The following is a 21374-nucleotide window of genomic DNA, read 5'->3' on the forward strand; positions in this document are numbered from 1 at the left end:
GGCTGCTGTTTGGCATGGCTCAAAGGGCTGAAGAGACTATTTCACACTATATCTCTAACTACCTTAACCAATCCAAAGCAATAAAGGATATGATCTGCTACTTATGACATTACTTTCCTTGTATGATCATTGTGTACCTTGGAGACCCCCATCTGATTATAGAAATACATTCCTTTGATTTAATTAATCAATATCTGTTTATTAACCACTCTCTCCAGGCATTATTTGTACCCAGATGGTCGATTTTTCACAGCCACATTCCACTATCTGCTTTGATAAGACTTATCACCTCTTCCTGCATTGCTGCAGAGATTAACTGCTTTGAAACAAGCCTGCAGGAGCTATTTCTCTCATTATCTTTTCTTTCCACGTTCTACTTGGCATCCTCTGTCCTAGAAACAGACCCATGAAAAACCAGAAACACAGAAAGTCAAAGTAAAAAGTCAAAGTCAAAAACCAGAAACACAGAAAGTCAAAGTCAAAGTAGGACCTCCACCATTCAATATGATCATGGTTGAGCATTCCCTTCTGTGCCCAGTTCCCCTTCTTCCTGTGTCTGTTGATCCCTTAGAATTCAGAAATATATCTTGTCTTCTTCCCAAATATATTTAAGGATTGGGCCTTCAGTGATTTCTGTGGCGGAGAATTCTTCACCCTTTCTTGGCCTGAAGAAATTTCTCCTGCTCTCAGGTCAGAACGCATACCACACATCCTCAGACTGTGATGTCTGGATTGCTGCTTTTGTTCCTTGGGGAACATCCTCCCTGTATCAAATCCATCTAGTACTGTTAGGATTTTATCAGTTTCAATGGAATCCCCTCTCATTCTTTTGTAAAATGAATATAGACCTAACTCAATCTTTTGTCATGTAGCAGTCCTGCTAACTAACCCAACCTAACGTCTTCTATCAGTCATTCACTGCAATGGGGTTAGTAAACCTTTGTTGCATTCCCTCCATGGTAGGAACATCTTTCTTTAGAGAAGGAGATCAAGCCTACACGCAAAGCTCCAGATAGCGTCTCACCAAACCCCTGTGAAAGTGCATCAAGACATCCTTGCTCTAGTACTCAAATCCTCCTGCATTGAAAACCAATGCACAATTTCTTAACCAACTGCTTGTTGCATCAGAATAATTGCTTTCAATTAAGACATCTAGTTCTCATTAAACTTTTGCTTTTCCCAATCCAAACAAAGGCGGCATCCATCAATAAGGACCCTTATCACCGAGGACATGCCCTCTTCTCATTGTTACCATTCGGAAGGAGGTACAGAAGGCTGAAGGCACACACTCAACAATTCAAAAAAGCTTCTTCCCTTCTGCCATCCAATTTCTGAATGGACATTGAACCCATGAACACTACCTCACTACTTCTTTATTTCTATTTTTGCACTGCTTAATTAATTTAACTATTTAATATATATATTCATACTGTAATTCGTTTTTCTGTTATCCTGTATTGCATTGTACTGCTGCTGCAAAGTTAACAATTATCACGACATATGCTGGTGATACTAAACCTGATTCTGATTCTGATTCTGATCCATCAGCCTCTGATTTTAGAACCCCTGGATAATCATTCATTTATTCATATCATGTATTTGCCGTGTATTTTCTCACACAATTAACTTGTCTGAATCTCACTGGACCCTCTTTGCAGCTAATCACTGTGCACATCCCACTTCCAACCACCCCAGATCTCACCCCAAAGCTTTGAGTGCTTGCACTCTGGAAGATGTCACATTCAGTTCCCTCCTCCAAGTCATTAATATAGATCAGCCGGGGTCCAAGCATGATCTCTGCAGCATTCTGGAAGACACTGACATACTTATCCCTTTTCTCTCTTACCTGTCTGTCAACCAACTCTCAATTCCGGCCTTTATATTACCCCTAGTTTCACGTGCTTTAATTTTGTACATTAACCTCTTATATGTGACATTATTAAACATCTTCTGAAAGCCCAATTACATTCACATCTACTGGTTCCTCCTTATTTGCTTTACTAGTTAAAAAAAAGTGCAAATAGATTTGTTAAGTCTGATTTTCCTTTTTCAAACGAAGGCCAGTGCTGACATTGTCCTTTTCCATTAATATATACTTTGTGTTCTGTTATTCCACCTTTTAAAATTGATTCTAACATTTTGTCCACAACTAACATTTGTCCTACTAGTCTGTAATTCCACATTTTCTCTTTCTATTTTTAAAATAGTGTGGTTACATTTGCCGCCTTCCAACCTGAGAGAAATGTTCCAGATTCTAAAGCATGTTGGCCTAAGCAATGTGTTTAAAAAAAAAACAGAGACTACTTTACCCAAATATGTCAATGAATCCTTTACCAGTGTTCTGATAAGTATCCTGTATTAAACCAGCCTATAATTACCATGGAGCCTCAGTGAGCGGTTATCTTTAAAGGGATGTGACTTAATAAGGGAAATAGGGATAATCCAGGAGGTTATAGGCCAGTGAGCCTCACAACAGTGCTAAGGAGCTGTTGGAGAGGATCCTTGGGGATAAGATTTATTCACATTTGGAGGAGCATGGGCTAAGCAAGGACAGTCAGCATAGCGTTGTGTGGGGCAGGTCATGTCTTACAGCAACACACATCAAAGTTGCTGGTGAACGCAGCAGGCCAGGCAGCATCTCTAGGAAGAGGTACAGTCGACGTTTCGGGCCGAGACCCTTCGTCAGGACTAACTGAAGGAAGAGCTAGTAAGAGATTTGAAAGTGGGAGGGGGAGGGGGAGATCCGAAATGATAGGAGAAGACAGGAGGGGGAGGGATGGAGCCAAGAGCTGGACAGGCGATTGGCAAGAGGGATATGAGAGGATCATGGGACGGGAGGTCCGGGGAGAAAGACAAGGGGGAGAGGGGCGAACACTCTGCTCTCCACTCCCTCCGCACTAATCCTAACCTTACTATTAAACCCGCCGATAACTTTGATGTGTGTTTAATTTCCAGCATCTGCAGAATTCCTCGTGTTTATGTCTTACAGCTAGAGTTTTTTTGAGGAGGTGATAAAGGTGACTGATGAAGGTAGGGTAGTGGATTCAGTAAGTCCCTTATGGCCGGCTGATCGGGAAGACTAAGAAGCACGGGACCCATGGTGACTTGATAGTTTGGATCCAGTACTGGGTTGTCCATACTGGTGGAAAGCTTTTATACTCACCGAAGGTCTGTGATCGGTGGGTGTTCCACAGGAACCAGTGCTGGGGCCTCTATTGTTTGTGCCTGCTGTGTATTTTAACTTTACGAAATGGAAATTAATCTTACATTTACAGCAGAAATGTCAGAGGGAATGATGGTCTTTAAGTCATGAGCAACATAAGATCAAAGTTAAAATGATTCAGATATACACAAATAATTCAACAGACTCTGTGCAGTGTAGGACATGTCCTTTATTAATGAATAATAAAATCCATCAGCAATACATGAATGAGTTTAAATTGCAAAGCTTTAAGCAGTTTTTAATAGTCTGTATATGCAAATTCTTACCATCAAGTTTGAAATCTAAGCAATATCACTTCTAGTCTCTGAGTTATATTCAAAACAAGCAGAACAACCTCAACTTGCATCTTGTGATGTGTTAAAAACAGAAACTGGTGACTTCAGAGCCAAATGGCAATTACTGGTGCAGATTAATCACAATAAACCATGCCATATACTGTATTCATGAAGATTCTGCAAATACATTTTTACAAAGATCATTGTAGGCATTGGAAGCAGAATAAATCCCTTCTTATTCACTGCTAACTAGGCAGATCTTACTTTGAGCAGTCAGTTTTCTGCTGTAAGATTGTTCACAACAAGTTTATTGAAGTTTCATGCATTTTTGGGTGCACGATAGTGATGACATTAACCTTTTAGTTCCTCAAAGCGTCTGTAGAGTATATATGCTTTTCAAAGGTTTCTGCTGTTACATGCAGTTTTTAATGAGATCACTTTCACCCTAAACTGTGGCATTCTTATAAACTGTCATGATTCTTTTTCTTAATTGCCTGAAGGAGAGTGCTCTCATTGTACATGTGAATATTTGGAGCTCACTTCCTCCACTACCTCTCTAACCTGTTCGGCTTTAAAGATCCTTAACAATCTGTTCAACTGCAGAAGCATTGCATATATAATGTTAGATGGAAATCGAAGTTACTCAACGACTCCTTGTTGGAGTGCACTGGTTGACAGTTGCAACCTCAATAAAGGAATGATTGCTTGTGTATCATAAACAAATAGGTGCTGGTTAGGATATTTGGTGATCGTGACCTTTCCACTTTGTTACGTATACAGTAAGTCGCACTTTCAACTTATGCACAGGTCTTCATTTCTAGGCACTGCATCCTGGGAAAGGTTATAGGCCTTAGAATGGGTATAAGGTTGATTCACCAGAATGAAACTTAAGGCTCATTAGACTGGACAGGCAATTTCTTTTTCAGGCCAGAAAGAAGCACTGTATTGCAAGACCAGGTATACAGAGGAAAAGATTCAGGGATGTTTTCAAAGCCTTCTTGAAGAAATTCAACATTCCCACTGATTGTTGAGAATCTCTGGCCCATGACTACTTACAGCGAAGATGGAGCATTTGGGAAAATCTGGAGAACCTCAAGTTCATTCAAGAAATATGCAGATGCCCTGTATCTGGAAGTGGAAGGAATAGACCACCTCACAAACTACTCACTCACTTGAATCATAAGACACCTTCTGCCCCATCTCTGGAAGATTCTACAATTCCCTCTTTGGCCTTATTAACCATTCTAAAGTCACAAATTTAAAGTAGAAGCAAATCGCCCTTGATCCCAAGACACTGCCTACAAACAAGAATACTAAGGCTGAAAGGATTAATTTATGAGGACAAATTGCATTGACTTGACCTCACTCCTTTGAGTAAATAAGATCAATTGCGTATGTCATTGTTTAAGATGATTAAAAGAAAATATAGAATAGAGATGTTATTTGCGCTTCTAAGATCAATTGGGTATGTTATTGTTCAAGATGATTAAAAGAAAATATTGAATAGATATGTTATTTGCGCTTATAGGAGGCACAACCATAAATCAGGAAACACATCTTCATACAGCGTACAAACAGTTGTGAACATCTTGAACTTGTCAAGACAAGGCATCAAATGCAAGCTTTAAAACTGCGACAATCTTTGTTAAGCAAAAGTTTAAAATATTACAAAATCAAGGCAGATAACAGGTAATAAACCATTATCCAATTGAATGCTTAAAACTGCTCAAGGATCTAAATATATTTCTCCTGTTTGTTTGATGAGCAGAGGGAAGAGAAGCAGTCATCCCTGGGGTGTTATGCATTACTTTTGATTTTACTTAGAGATGCAGCACAGTAACACGCCCGCACCACCCAGTTACACCCATGTGACCAATTAACATATTAACTTGTACGTCTTTGGAATGTGGAAGGAAAGCGGAGCACCCGGAGGAAATCCACATGATCACAAGGAGAACGTACAAACTCTTTACAGATGACGATAGGAAGTGATCCCAGGTCGAAGGTGCTGTAATAGCTTTACAGTAACCACTATGCTACCATGCCGCACGGTCTTTCAGATTGACTCAGATCACCTGTAAATAGATTACATGTCCACAGTTCAGTGAGGAAGGTGTTGACCATTATCACAGTCCCATAGGGAGTAGTGGTGAAAAATACCCCTTGGTATTTTTTTCCCCTGTGATGGACCAAGAAAATAATCCTGTGGAGATGCTCTTTCACATCTGCTGGAGATAATTTCTTCGATAATCAATATAAGGTTGGAATCAATCAGAAAACAGAGTATTTATAAACACAAGCGATTCTGCAGATGCTAGAAACCCAGAGCGACACACAAAAAAATGCTGGCGGAACTCAGCAGGTCAGGCAGCAGAGTATTTATATTTGTTTTCTTGTGTAAAGAGGGAGGTTTAATTAGTAATCTCAGAGATAAGGGATCTTCCCTGGAAGAATGAGCATAGCACTGAGTTTGATAGTGACATAATTGTATCCAAAATTACATATTTAAATTCAACTAAAATCAATTTGACATAAATAAGAAAGCAAGTTTGCTGAAGTGGATTGAAAAAAAAGTAGGCTATAAAGAAATATTTAAAAGTTCTTAAAATTACTTTTCATTGCAAAATATTAGCTTCATTGCAAAACACAGTGATTAAAAAAATTAAAGTTGGTTATTAGAACAAAAGTTGTCATATGATGTTGCAAAGTAATGAGTCTAAGTATTGGTAGGATTTTTTTTTAAGATGTTTTTCTGGTCATTTATCTTTTGGGAAATGTGGGCATCACTTCAACATTATCCATCCCCAACTACCCCAAACAGATAGCTTGCCAGGCCACTTCAGACACATTTTAAAAGTCATCCATATTGTTGTGGAGTCTCCCACAGACAGGGTAAGGATGGCAGATTTCCTCCCTGAACGTCACTAGTGAAACGGGTGAATGGGTTGTTAGATGGAGACACAGAATGCAGGTGCTGGGATTTGAAGCATCACACAAGTTGCTGACAGAACTCAAAGGATCAGGCAGCATCTATGGTGAGAAATGGATAGTTTACATTTCAGGTCCAGATGAAAGGTCTTACTCAAAGCATCGACTGTCCATTCCACTCCACAGAAGCTGCCTAACCCACTAAGTTCTTCCCAAATCTTATGGGTTGGGCAGATTGTAAGTTATAGATATTAAAAAAGGAGTATGAAGGAAAGCAGACAAGTATAAAAGAAAGCATGGAGGAAGAGGAACTTTGATGGGAGAGAAAACTGCTGAGATGCTTAACAGGCATTTTAATCAATTTTCACAGCTGAGGACACAGAAACATTTCACTTTTAACAGGGCACTGAAGGGCTAATAAAAGTAATTAATATTCATCATGAAATAGTGCAAGAAACACTAATGAGATATAAATCTAACAAATGCCCTGAGCCTGATAGCTTGTGTGTTAGGGTTAAGATACTGGATGTATTGATTATGATCAAACAAAATTCATTGGATTCTAGAAAAGCTCGAGTGGAATGAAAAACTGTATATATAGCACATGTATTCAAAAAAAGGGGATTGAGGGAGAGATGAAACAGGGAATCATGGGCCAGTCAGCTTGGAACAATGGTTGCAAAAATCATCAAGTTATTTTTTCAGGAACTGGAGTAACAGGTTATTTAGAGAAAACTTAATTCTGCTGTTAACTTTCTTTTATGAGAGGGAACATAATCAATGTTTGGACTTCAGCTTTCTTCTGCATTAATATCTTGGAGATTTAAAGAAAGAAACCAAATAGAAAGTATTTAAATTTATTGACAATATACAGGTGGTGAAGTAATCTGCAAGGACGTAGAGGTATTGACAGGTTATGTAACTGACCAGATAAAGTAGAATGGGGAAGAATGTGAGGTTATCCATATTGATTGGAAGAATAAGAAATACATTTTTTAAAGGAGAAAAATATTTTTGAATTTTCTTTATATATGGATGACAGGTCTATACAAAAATACAGCAAGCAATTAGCGAAACTAATGGCAATGAAGTCTTTGTTGCAAGAGCTAGAATATGAGAGTAAGGAAGTCCTGCTACAACTGTAACATGCCTTAGGGCAGACCACACCTGGTGGACTTTCTAAGTTTTGTCATTTTATCAGGAAGCATGTAATGTAGTCCAACAAAGATTTGCAAGGTAGATTCCTGGTATGAAAGGACTATCATACGAGGAGAAATCACTGTCTCAAAAGGACACTTTATAAAAATTCAATACATTTATGTTATGTAGGTGTTGATGACAAGACCTGCTTCTATTACCCATTTCTAACTGTCCTAAAGAAGGTAGAAGAGAGCTCTATTTGCTATTGAATAGAGAGTATCTAGTGGTGAAGAAAGAATGGTGAAATATTTCTAGGTGACAAAGGTGTTGACCTGGAGGAGAACTTAATGACGATGTTCACGTGCACCTGTTGGGTCTTTCCATCTTTGTGGAATAGGCAACAAGGTAAGCAGGTGACACATGAGTAGCAACACGTTTTGCCAAAGGTACATAATTCCACCACATAGGTCAAAATGGTGGGAGTGAAAGGGTAAGGTAGTGAATAGGGTATGAGTCAAGCATACTGAATGATCTCAGTTGGTGGCAGACCTCTTGAATGTTGTTAGAGGAACATTCATCCAGATAAGTGGAGAGTAATAACAGTAATGCCATTCAGTGTCAAGGTTAACTGCTTAGATTCTCTTTCATTGGAGATTTTAATTTCCTTGTCACTGTGTTCATGCCTGAATACTACCAAGCTCTTAATACACAGAAGCATATGCTGCTTCATTTTTGACAGTGTTGTAAATTTAATTGAATAGTAATCAGTGCATAGCCCCACTTAAACTATGGAAGTATAAAAGTAATTGAAGAACAAGGTAAAGATGGTTTCCCCAAGGAACTCTTCTCCAATATCCAGCATCTGAGATGATTGACTTGAACAACCATATCCACCCTCCTTTAGTGCAAAATGTGACTTCCACTAATGAATCTCTATGCAGGGCACCTCCTCATCCTCTTATCGAGTAAAAACATCAACATCTGTTCAGTCCTGCTTGATAGTTACAATGTCAAAATAAAGAGTCGACGAGACAACAAAAAGAAACCTTCTTCCTTTGCAGTTCTGATGAAGGGTCTCGGCCCAAAATGTCGACTTTCCACAGATGCTGCCTGACCTGCTGAGTTCTTCCAGTATTTTGTGTGTGTTACTCTGGATTTCCAGCATCTGCAGAATCCCTTGTGCTTTTGAAAATAACTTCCCTGGCTTTCTATTTCTAATTCCCCAAGAAACATTTTGTATTTTTTATTACTTTATTAAGTTGACTTTTCTTGATTTTTATAACCCTAACCCTAGAACTAAGTTGGCATCTACTTGCCAAAGATTGGCTCTTGCTATTTATTCCCATAACACTCAAAATATTGTGAATTATTTTGTATACAGTGCCGCACCCCCGCATTACCTTGTTTACTTTGTGTTACTGCCATACTTAAAGAGTGGACCAGGAAGTAGTATTGTCAAAAACAGAGCTGCTCCTGTTCCTCTCAGTTTGCTGCTTTTGAAGGTAGTTTACCAAAGTTGCTCGTCTGATGCAGCACAGTTCTCTGAGAACTTTCAAGATGTCATTCCTGAATTTTGCCCCAATAAACACATAAAGGACTGGGTTCAGGCAGCTGTGCATGAATCCGGTGCTCTCTGATACCATGATGGTAAACTTGAGGCTTTTGTAGAAGCTGCAATCTGCAGTAATCACATCCAGGTTGCGCAAAGTCTTTATGAACTTTGCCACGTTGTAGGGGGCCCAACAAATGCAAAACATCACAGTGACTATTACCACCACTTTAATGGCCTTGTGTCTCCCAAAGTTCTGGGTCTTGTACAATGTTTTGATTATCTTTGCATAGCAGTAACACATGATTGTGAGTGGCAAGGTAAAGCCAATTCCATGGTATAAAAATTGTTCAGCCAGAAGCCAGTCATTGGCCCTAGCTGATACGTAGATGCATTTGGTTTCATTTTCATTAACCATAGGTTCAACCTGTAAGAAAATTAAATTAGGAATTTGTAGAATGAAACCTGTCACCCAAACAATGGAGCAGACCAGGTGGACATACTTGGCTCTGCGATTTTTATGTGTCTGAATTGCATAGACAATTGCCAAGTAGCGATCAATGCTGATGCATGCCAGCAGTAGGCTGTTGCAAAAGAAATTGAGTTTGTGGATAGAAGTTAGAAGTTTGCAAAGGAATGTACCAAACAACCATCCAAAAATACTCTCAATTGCAAGGAAGGGCAGGACCAGAACCAGGAGGAGGTCAGCGACTGCCAGGTGTAGTAAATAACTGTCAGTTGGAGATCTTGAATTCTTGTAACGCAACAATATCAGCAACACCAGACCGTTTCCAATGACCCCTAACAGGAAGACCAGGAAATAACATATTGGTACAATAACCTTATGGAAATACTGTGGGGTTTCATCTAATTCTGGACAGTAAGTATCGCCATAATCCATTGTGATCGCTTCGTTGACATCTGAGAAGTTGAACTAAAAGGAATAAAAAGACACAAATAATGACATTTAAAATTGGTTCTGAAAGTATTTGGCTTATTAATCTGAATATCATATAAATTATTGCACAAGTATTGCCTCATTCCCTTTTTCCTTGATATGATTATTTAATGAGTAGTTCTGCAGACGTACTGTGGAGAGCATTCTAACTGGCTGCATCACTATCTGGTGTCGGGAGGGTGAGGTGAGGCTACTGCACAGGATCAAAGTAAGCTGCAGAGAGCTGTAAAATTAGTCAGCTCCATCTTGGGCACGAGCCTCCGTAGTATCCAAGACATCTTCAAGGAGCAGTGCCTCAGAAAGGCGACGCCCATCATTAAGGACCCCCCACCAACCAGGACATGCCCTCTTCTCATTGTTACCATCAGGAAGGCGGTACAGAAGCCTGAAGGCTCACACTCAACAACTCAGGAACAGCTCTTGCCCTCTGCCATCCGATTTCTGAATGGACATTGAACCCATGATCATTACCTCACTACTTATTTATCTCTGTTTTTGCACTACTTGTTTAACTTAACCACTTAATATACATATATACTTACTGTAATTCAGTTTTCTTTTCTCTATGTTTATCGTGTATTGTACTGCTGCTGCAAAGTTAACAAATTTCACAACATATGCCAATGATATTAAATCTGATTCTGATGAGACGTTGTCAATATGAAATGTTAATTCTCCTTCATCCTTCATATGGGCTGCCTGTCCTATCAAATACTTACAAGTTTTTATGTTTTCATTTTCGGAAGTACCTCAGACCTACTGGTTTCTGAGGTACTATTCTGGGGAAGAACAGGACAAATGGCTCTTGTGAATTTTAGTGAAGAAGGAGGCACTCAATCAGGATTCCAAAATACAATCATTCTACTTACAGCTGCAACTGTGTAGAAATTGAGTGAAAATATGGTCAAGGCTCCCACAAACCAAGAGCTTAATGTACCACCTGAATAGCAGTCCAAGTTTCTTACAGCTACAGAATCATGCGCCCACAGAAGAAACATTCCATCTCTCTCCTTGCTCTTGCAGAAACGGGTCTCCAGGACAACATCCCATGCACCATCAATCTTCAGGCCATGACACGCAGGGACTTGTGCTAATATTATTTTGTGACTGTCGTGCTATTGTAACTATATGAGCTGTGTATGTACTGTGATTTACACCTTGGCCCTAGAGGAAAGCTGTTTTCTTTAGCTATATACATGTGTACAGTTGAATAACAATTAAACTTGAACTTGAAATTATTGCTCTTTGATGATTAGTTCCATCTTTAACTAAAATCCTGTAATTTTTTTTGTCCTCAAGAACTCCTCTTTGAAATGAATTACAGTATCATCTTCCAATGTCTTCAGAGAGTATTCTAGATTGCAACAAATCTTGAGGGAAAACAACAATTTAGTTTTCCCTCCATATAAGAGTAAAGAGAAACCTGTGATCATCATGAAAATGTCTTTTAAGTGATGCTTTTACTTCTTCTGTTCTAAGATCTTTTGCAAAACCTATTCTCAAAACTGAAGTCTTTCGTCCTTGGTAACATCCAGGAAAAAGCTCTCTGCCTTTGCATCCTTTCTGGTGCTACGAATTTTACACAATACTCCTGTTCATGATGTATGCTAATTATTCATTATTAGAAACAAGAGAAAATCTGCAAACACTGTAAATCTGAGCAACACACACAAAATGCTGCCTGGTCTGCTGAGTCCCTCCAGTATTTTGTGTGTGTTATTCATTATTTGGGTCTAGAACAACCACTTTGTCTATATCATCCATGTTATCATTACAAGTACTGATAAATAATGTCTGACCCTCAGAATATTCAAATAGATGGAAGCTAGTCAAGATACAAGTCACCATGACTACTAAATTAGATTATGTTGGTCTCTGTTTGTACTTCATTTCCCTTTCTTAATGTTATAATTCTTAACAGTCTTCGCAGCAAAAATCTGTCAATGTCAGTTTGCTTTTGGGGTTAAGGGACAGAGTTCTATTGTCCTTTTATGTGAAGTACTTTTGCCAGGAAGAAACTTGAATAGTTTACCTTTATTTTCATGATTCCCAAGTTTTGGGTTGACCCCTGAAGACAAAGTTTCTTGGCTTAAGCATTTTAGTTTGATTGGTTCTTTAATCTTCTATACTCATGAAAGAACATAGCCTGTGGCATCAAAGATTCAAAGATTTGCTGGGTGGGGGTTGGAAAGGTAATAAGTTCACCTTTTGTTATTATTCAAGAGATGTGGGCTTTGCCAGCTGAACCATATTTAATTGCCCATCCATAATTGCCTCTGAGAAGGTGAACTGCTCTCTTGAATGGGGGCACTTCCTGAGGTGTGAGGATGCCCACGATGCTGTTGGAAGGGAGTTTCAAGACTTTAACTCAGCGATATACTTCCAAGTCAGGATGGTGTGAGGCTTTGAGGGCAACTTCCAGGTAGTGGTGTGCCCATGCATTGCTTCTAACTGGTGGAGATCATGAGCTTGGGATGTGCTGTCTTGGTAAATTGCTGGAGTGTATTTGGTATAAACTGCAGTTTTGGTGGTGAAGTGCGTGAAAGGTTATGGAGATGGCATGCCTCTCAAGCAGGCTGCTATGATGTTGAGCTTCTTGAGTGTTGTTGAAGGAGCACTCATCCAGACAAGTGGGGAGTATTCTGTCATAATCCAGATTTGTTGTTGTTTCTTTTCATGCCTGTGGCACATCGGGCGGCTTTTTTGCCGTTTCCTTAGCATTTAAATGCTTTTGTTTACGAGGCTGAGCTGCTAGCTCAAAGCTCAGCCGAGTACTGATGGAAAGCATGCAAGGGGTGGCTGGATTCAAACCCGGGACTACTTGCTTGAAGTCCAGTGCTGATGTCACTCCACCACCTGCCAGCAATCCTGACTTCAGCCTTGCAGAAAATGGACAGACTTTAGGGAGCTAGCAGGCCAGGTACTTGCCACAGGATTACCTATTTACCTGTCGCTTACCTGTTCTGGGCACAGTCTAATCAAAGGATGTCATGGATTTAGCTCTGGCACTGCTGGAGTCAACAGCGGTTGTAGCAAACTTCACACAGAGACAGACAAATCATATTATCATCAAGTGTCTACTACAGCCCTTAGAGGGAACGGAAACCATGCTATTGTCCCAAAGGACTGAAAAAAACTGTTCGAGATTCTAATTGAAATTAGCTGAACCAAAAATCTGCTATTTTAAGAGTTTCTAATTTGATAATGTTGTACTTTTCAGACCTCTTGTTATTTGTTTCCTAAACCATCATTATGTGGAGTTGCTTTGACATTTTGCAAATTATTTGTTGTGAGTCACTAAAAGGGCCAAGTTCAGACAATTTGAACCACTGTGAAGATCTCACACTGAAATTGCTTTCTCCACAGTATAGAATATATACTTCATCTGAGCCTCACAACATATGGAAATCAGTGGTCACAAAAGGAATATCATAGCAAGAATTCAACATTACTCCGTGAAATGTTCTTCATATGGAATGGTTGAGGAACATTTGATTTACTGGTAAAAATATTAAATCAAAATATTGAAGCTGTATGACTAAGGGGTATGCAGTACAGAGGCATTTGCTTGAGAATGATATAGGGCTTAAGAAGTCTGTAGGGCTCAAGGCTCTGAGTAAATACTACTAATGTTGTCTTCACAAAGTCTTTCCGAAAATACTGGAAGGATTGTTGAACTAATTCCAGTGTCCTCTCTCTGGTCAACATCCCCGTACTGATACTTTCACTGCATTCAGTCAACTCTGTTGGACAGGCCGTATCATTCATATGTCTGACACTAGACTTCTGGAAGAAATACCTTATTTAAAGATCTGTCTCGGGAAGAGATTACTAAATAATAAAGACAAAGATTCCAAGAATTAATCAAGACCCGCGAATGATTAAAATACTGTATTAAATTCAAATTAAATTGCAAATATTTTTTCCAATTAGTTAAAATGTTCAAATCATAATGGGTATATATATTTAAGCCAGGCTTAAATTGCATCTGTCTCCTCTCTGCATGTCACTACAACTGCACTGATGTCCATGGTGCATCTACTAGTGAAGCAGGAGGGACAGTACATGCTGAAGTCTGGAATCAGCTGAGAGCTGGAGATTTCCTAATCACCAACGGTCGGTGAGGTCAGTCTGGCCCAATGATTTTTGGTGCTCAAAGACCACCAATATCACTACTAGCTGTAGTATATTGGGTCCTTGAACGAGATCTTGCCGCAAGGTTTCAACCTTAAAACATCGACAATTCCTTTCCTCTCACAGATGCTGCCTGACCCGTTGAGTTTCTTCAGCAGATTGCTTACTGCTTATCCATGCTCCCTACTCTCTATATCTCCCAGCATTCTGTCAAATTTCAGCCAGATCATTGGGCCACACTGACCTTACCAACCGTCGGTGGTTTAGAAATCTCCAGCTCTCAGCCATTCATAGCTTAGCTGGGATGAGGTTTTGGTGTTGGTGTGCAGTGTCCTTTTTCCTCCAGACATAGTGGCGTACATTTCTCAAATCAAAATAAAATCAAATCAAGTTTAATTGTATTTTAAGCCATAGATGGAGATGGTGTTCCACTGGGGCCAAGGTGCAAAACCATACACATGCTTTCAAAATAGCAAAGGGGGGTGGGGAGGAAGAGGGAGAAACAAACATAGTCACGTAAGAAAACACATCTTTTAGTCCAAGACCCTGAGTGACAAGTCCCATAAATTGATGGTTCCCGGCATCCAGCCTGTAACTCCTCAGTGCAGTTGTAACGACATGCAGAGAGGAGCTAGATGCAACTTGAACCTGGCCTCTCACTTTTATGCCCGTTTTAACTTCAGCATTTCATTGAATGGAAAAGATATTTACAAAAAAACATTGAATTTATTATTTTAATTATTTACAGTTTTGATTTTTTTTGTTTATCTTACATTTTAGAAGTTAAAATTTAATTATTTGAATTTTTAATGAATAACTTCTAATTGTCTCTCTATTATGGACATTGAACAAATGATTCAAAGATCTTTAATGGAGGTGAGTGTGTAGGGGAATTAATGAGATGGCTGCAGACAATACCAGCTTAGACCAACCCCAACCACAAGTTGCAAACTCAAGTGATCGATAGTAGTCCCATGCCTAGACACTGCATAACAACCATCATATAACCTCCAGGCAGCTCACCATTACATATACACTAAGTGACTACTTTATAAGGTACCTCTTCTAAAGTGGCCACTGAGTGTATCAGGTAAAGGTAAAACTGTTGCTGGTTCACCTATACTACCAGGCACTGAAGCTTGACTCTGTAAAATAATTACCTTACTTTTGGTAGAGATAAGAAATAGTATAAGAATACTCTAAACTTCAGATTAGGGAACAGTTGTTGCAGGATAACTGACTGCCCGGTTGATGTCAGATTGTGGTAAGCAAACTTTGTTCTGAACGTAAATGTTGGATTCTGCGTGAAATCTTTCTGTCTTCAGCGAGCCTCAGTGGTACAGCTTTTGTACCACCTCTCAGCTATGAAGTGTCAGGTTGCTTGGCCTTGCGCAGACAGGAAAGGTAAGTGCGGGCAGGCTGGCATTGTCCCTGATTGCCCTGTGCAGCCAGCCACTACAAACATAAACAAGCCTAACACATTATGTTGAGTTCCATAAGGTTTGTCTTCGGCTAACAATCTGTTATGAGGGACTTCAGCAAGTAACATCCAAAGAAGTAACAACCAAAGGTCCAAACTCTCAGATCCCTTTAGTTGCCTCTATTAATTCAAAATTTAAAAATTCAATCAGGTTCAGCAGGCATAATCTATTTTTATAAAAACCCATGTTGGCTCCCTCTGATCAACTGAGATGTTCAGCTACCTCATTTATAATTCCTAGTTTACCTCCGTCACTTTTTTTAAGAAGTGAGGCAACTCGCTTAATTTTCCAGTTTACTGAACAATTCCAGAATTAAAACAAGGACCATGAAAGCATCTGCAAAATCATATCCAATTTCTTTAAAATTCTGGTTTAGAAACTAACTAAAACAGTATACTTTGGACCCCAGCAGAGAAAAGGTTTTATTTTATAACTGATATGTGGAATGAGACTGGAGTAATTAGTAATCTGATAACAAAAGAAAACATCCTTTGGTAAAGTGGGATTAAAACACGACAGAATTTCATATTCAGTTTGAGAGTCATAAACTGATCTCTAAAACTAGGATCCAAAACTTAGATAAAGGCATTGCATTTGGCAGGAAAGAAGGAAGAACTAAAGTGACTTGGGGAATTAGGTTGAAAGGTATTGCAGTAGATATACAGTGGAAGATGATTAAAGAAATATATAATTATGTTCAATAAAGATAAATTCCATTGTGTGGCAGGAAGCAAAGTATAATGATTAAAGTGTTCTTTATGATTCCCATAAGGCATTAGAGCAGAATTAGGCCATTCAGCCCATCAAGTCTGCACTGCCATTTGATCATAACTGATTTATTTTCCCTCTCAACCCTATTCCCCTGTTTTCTCCCCATAATCTTTGATCTCCTGACTAATCAAGAACCAATCAGCCTCCGCTTTAAATATATCCAATGACTTGGCCTCCACAGCTGTCTTTGGTAGTGAATTCCACAGATTCACCACCCTAAATGTAGGTAAATTAGCTGAATCGGGTGGACTACACCCCAGCGTTCTGAAAGAGGTAGCTTGAAGAGATTGTGTAGGGATTAGTAGTGATCTTTTAAGAATCACTAGAGTCAGAATTGTTTCCTTAGGACTAGAAAATTGCAAATGCTATTCCACGCTTAAAGAAAGGTGGGAGGCAAAAGGTAGGAGATTAATGTTTTCTCAGTATCTGCCATGTCTTTTCACTAATGTAAATACTAATACAATACACTCGGTGGCCACTTTATTAGGTAGACCTGCTTGTTAACAAAAATATCTAACCAGCCAATCATGTGGCAGCAACTCAATGCATAAAAACATACAGACATGGTCAAGAGGTTCAGTTGTTGTTCAGACCAAACATCCGAATGGGGAAGAAATGTGATCTAAGTGACTTCGTCTGTGGAATGATTGTTGGTGCCAGACAGGGTGGTTTGAGTGCCTCAGAAATTGATCTCTTAGGATTTTCACACACAACAATCTGTAGAGTTTACAGAGAACAGTGTGAGAAACAAAAAACATCCAGTGAGCGGCAGTTTTGTGGGTGAAAATGCCTTGTTAATGAGAGAGGTCAGAGGAAAATGGCCAGACTGGTTCAAACTAACAGGAAGGTGACAGTAACTCAAATAACCACAACAGTGGTGTGCAGAGGTGCATCTATGAACACACAGGACATCAAAGAACCTTGAGACAGATGGGGTACAGCAGCAGAAGACCACACACGATTCCACTCCTGTGGCCACTTTATTAGCTACTTTCCTGTATCTAATAAAGTGGTCACTGAGTGTACAGTATAGAGGTTAGCATGATTGCTTTACAGCACCAGTAATCACAAATTGGGGGTTGATCCCCGTCAATGTCTACAAGGAGTTTGTACGTTCTCCCTGCGACTGTATGGGTTTCCTTTGGGTGCTCCGGTTTCCTCCCACATTCCAAAGATCTATGTGAGTAGGTTAGTGAGTTGTGAGCATGTTATTTTGGCACCAGAAGTGTGGTGACAATTGTGGGCAGCGCCCGGCGCAATCTCAGATTGTATTGGTCATTGATGCAAAATAACACATTCATCTCACTGTATGACAAATGCTGTTAATCTTTTAATATAATCATTCAATATATTTTTAAAATTAAGGTTTGCTGAAACTTAAAAGTCAGTGTAGATATGTTCGGAGCATTTTGAGTAGGCTAAGTTGAGGTAAGGGCAATCTTGGTGACAGAGTTGATCTAAGATCAAAAGCTCATACCTGCAAAACAACATGGGATTTGTATTTGTACTGAAAAGGAGTCACATAATAATGTATCATCACACCTATCTCGCAGCACAAATATATAATGTGAGGGATAGATTCGAATAATACAGTAGTAAACCAATACTGGGTAATGAATCTGTGGAATTCTTTGCCACAGGCAGCTGTGGAGACTAAGTCTGTATGTATATTTAAGACAGAGGTTGATAGATTCTTGATTAGTCAGGGCATGAAGAGATATGGGCAGAAGGCAGGAGATTGGGGCTGAGAGAGAAAAGGATCAGCCATAATGAAATGGCAGGACAGACTCGATGGGCCAAATGGTCTAATTCTGCTCCTATATCTTATGGTCTTATAAAATAAACCCAGCAACATATTTGTAAGTGGTCTAACCATGTTCCCGTGAGACAGGTAATGGAGATCATAGGATTTAGAAACCACTGATAAAAACCTTAGAGTTGTAGCAATTGTCTCTTTACCTATTTAAGGGCGTAGACAGGATTGGATTTCATATATAATTTAGCAAATTAAAGAAATGTACAAACTGGAGGCTCTTCGCCCTTAAGCTTGTTCTACTATGCAACTGGAATATGCTGAATAATACCTGAACTTTATCTGCCCATCTAAATTCTACTGAGTGGTTCCACTTGTATAAAAGACTAAGTACATTAATATAACCAGTTGAAGAGTTCAAATATGAACCTCTTACTACAAATGTTCTAACATACCAATCAAAAATTTAAAGTCCGGCATTTGATCAAATAACTGAATGGGGGATAAATCCATAAAGAATACACCCTTCTGAAAAATATTCAGATCATTAATCTGTTACCAAAACCATCATCTGTTATCAAAGTAGAGAAAACAGTTACTATAAATTGCTGCTTGCAGAATCTAATAGTTTCACTCTGCAAGTTATAACACCTAATGCTTTTGTTTCCCTTTTAAACCGACTATACTGTGAGAATCAAACGGTTTGAAAGTTAAGATAAAAAGACAAGCAGAACTTTATTTTATCACATCTTATTATGAATACCCTTCATCATAGCCCAGTAAAAGAAAAGTGAGGAATACTTACATAATCAATGGAAAATATTTCAAAATTCATTTTAGGTAGTTATATCAAAGCACTCAGCTTTATTGTAGAGACGGTAAGTTGCCAGTGAGTTTCATTAATATATTGATGGCACCTTTGAGCATGGAGAACTGCTACCCAAATGGTAAAAGCTAATAGCCGGTCTTTTTTTTAACTCAATTGACATCCTTCCTGTTTGACAAATTTAAATACTGTGAATTTTTCCCTTTTCTATTCCTTGATTTACATAAAGAATGTATACTACAGCTAATCACCTCTGTCAGCAGTTGATTAAGGCAGATAATATAACTTCAAACTATGTCAAAACATTTAATTGCCAGTGAGATTTACCTGATAACAGTAGCAGGGTACGTAATGGAATTCATTGTTAACGACATGGTAACAATCTACTAAGAAAATAATTTTATAAAAAATTGGGCTGAATTAACAAAAGTAAATGAAAGTATATCCATGTTTGACAAATTTGAGAGAGATTTTTGAGCATTGACATGGATGAACCAGTTGATGTGGTGTGTATGGATTTTCCAAAGGCCTTTGATCAAGAGTATCAAAACAAATTATTAAATATAATTATATTGTTTAATGAACAGAAAACCAATCAGGAATAAAGTGGTCATTTTTGGCTTGAGAAGCCGTGGCTAGTGGTGTGTTGCTGAGACACCAGCTGTTAACAATCAGTTTCAATCACCTGTATGCAGGAATTGTGCACAATGTAACTAAACTTACTAATGTTACAAATCTAAATGGCAGTGTGGGCTCTGAGAAGAATGTAGAAAGTTTAGGACAGAGACAGGATAAATAAATAGGCAAGGACAAAGCAACACACACCAAATGCTGGAGGAACGCAGCAGGCCAAGCAACATCCATGGAAAAAAATACAGTTGACGTTTCAGGCCGAGACCCTTCAGCAGAACTGGAGAAAAAAAGATGAGGAGTAGATTTAAAAGGTCGCGGAGGGGAGAGAGAAACACAAGGTAATGGGTGAAACCAGGAGGGCGAGGGATGAAGTAAAGAGCTGGGAAGTTGATTAGTGAAAGAGATACAGGGCTGGAGAAGAGGGAGTCTGATTGGAGAGGACAGAAGGCCATGGAAGACAGGGGGGGTGGAAAGGAGCACCTGAGGGAGGCGATGGCCAGGCAAGGAGATAAAGTGAGAGAGGGGAAAGGAGATGGGAATGGTGAGAGGGGGCATTACTGGAAGTTTAAGAAATCAATGTTCATGCCATCAGGTTGGAGGCTACCCAGACATAATATAAGGTGTTGTTCCTCCAACCTGAGTGTGGCCTCATTGTGACAGTTGAGGAGGCCATGGATTGACATATCGGAATGGGAAGTGGGATTAAAATAGGTGGCCACTGGGAGATCCCACTTCCAAGGACAAGGCAGATAGAATACAAGCAACACACATCAAAGTTGCTGGTGAACGCAGCAGGCCAGGCAGCATCTCTAGGAAGAGGTACAGTCGATGTTTCAGGCCGAGACCCTTCGTCAGGACTAACTGAAAGAAGAGCTAGTAAGAGATTTGAAAGTGGGAGGGGGAGGGGGAGATTGGAAATAATAGAAGAAGACACGAGGGGGAGGGTTGGAGCCATGAGCTGGACAGTTGCTTGGCAAAAGGGATATGAGAGGATCATGGAACAGGAGGCCCAGGGAGAAGGAAAAGTGGGGGGAAACCCAGAGGATGAGCAAGGGGTATAGTCAGAGGGACAGAGGGAGAAAAAGGAGAGAGAGAGAGAAAGAATGTGTGTATATAAATAAATAAGGGATGGGGTACGAGGGGGGGCATTAGCGGAAGTTAGAGAAGTCAATGTTCATGCCATCAGGTTGGAGGCTACCCAGACGGAATATAAGGTGTTGTTCCTCCAACCTGAGTGTGGCTTCATCTTTACAGTAGAGGAGGCCGTGGATAGACATGTCAGAATGGGAATGGGATGTGGAATTAAAATGTGTGGCCACTGGGAGATCCTGCTTTCTCTGGCAGACAAAGCGTAGATGTTCAGCGAAATGGTCTCCCAGCCTGCTTCGGGTCTCGCCAATATATAGAAGGCCACATCGGGAGCACCGGACGCAGTATTTCACCCCAGCCGGCTCACAGGTGAAGTGTCGCCTCACCTGGAAGGACTGTCTGGGGCCCTGACAACTCGCAGATACCTCCTCTTATTTACCCCTCGATCGTGACCCCACTAAGGAGCACCAGGCATTTGTCTCCCACACCATCACCGACTTTATCCGCTCAGGGGATCTCCCATCCACTGCTACCAACCTTATAGTTCCCACACCCCACACTTCCCATTTCTACCTCCTAACCAAGATCCACAAACCTGCCTGTCCTGGCAGACC

General features: G+C 39.7%; 1 protein-coding gene across 2 annotated transcripts; it reads right to left on the bottom strand.

Moving 5' to 3' along the window:
- Positions 1-3383: 3383 nt before the first annotated feature.
- Positions 3384-19147, bottom strand: cxcr5 (chemokine (C-X-C motif) receptor 5). Of its 2 annotated transcripts, XM_072238140.1 has the most exons (3): positions 19018-19147; positions 8967-10049; positions 3384-5573 (listed from the first exon to the last, which is right to left on the bottom strand). In XM_072238140.1, the coding sequence occupies exons 1-2, from the start codon at positions 19045-19047 to the stop codon at positions 8994-8996; spliced, it is 1086 nt and encodes a 361-aa protein (XP_072094241.1). In that variant the 5' UTR covers positions 19048-19147; the 3' UTR covers positions 3384-5573; positions 8967-8993. The 2 variants fall into 2 exon arrangements, with proteins under 2 accessions (XP_072094241.1, XP_072094240.1); XM_072238139.1 differs by having other exon boundaries at positions 3384-10049.
- Positions 19148-21374: the final 2227 nt, after the last annotated feature.

Source organism: Mobula birostris, chromosome 20, assembly GCF_030028105.1.
Source record: "Mobula birostris isolate sMobBir1 chromosome 20, sMobBir1.hap1, whole genome shotgun sequence".
NCBI classification, from domain to species: domain Eukaryota; kingdom Metazoa; phylum Chordata; class Chondrichthyes; order Myliobatiformes; family Myliobatidae; genus Mobula; species Mobula birostris.

Excerpts from the sequence above, each read along its gene's own strand:
- cxcr5 (XM_072238140.1), bottom strand. The coding sequence starts at position 19,047 with ATGAATTTTGAAATATTTTCCATTGATTAT. Across the intron at positions 10,050-19,017 it reads AAATATTTTCCATTGATTAT|TTCAACTTCTCAGATGTCAA; the intron begins GTAAGTATTCCT and ends TATTCCTTTTAG.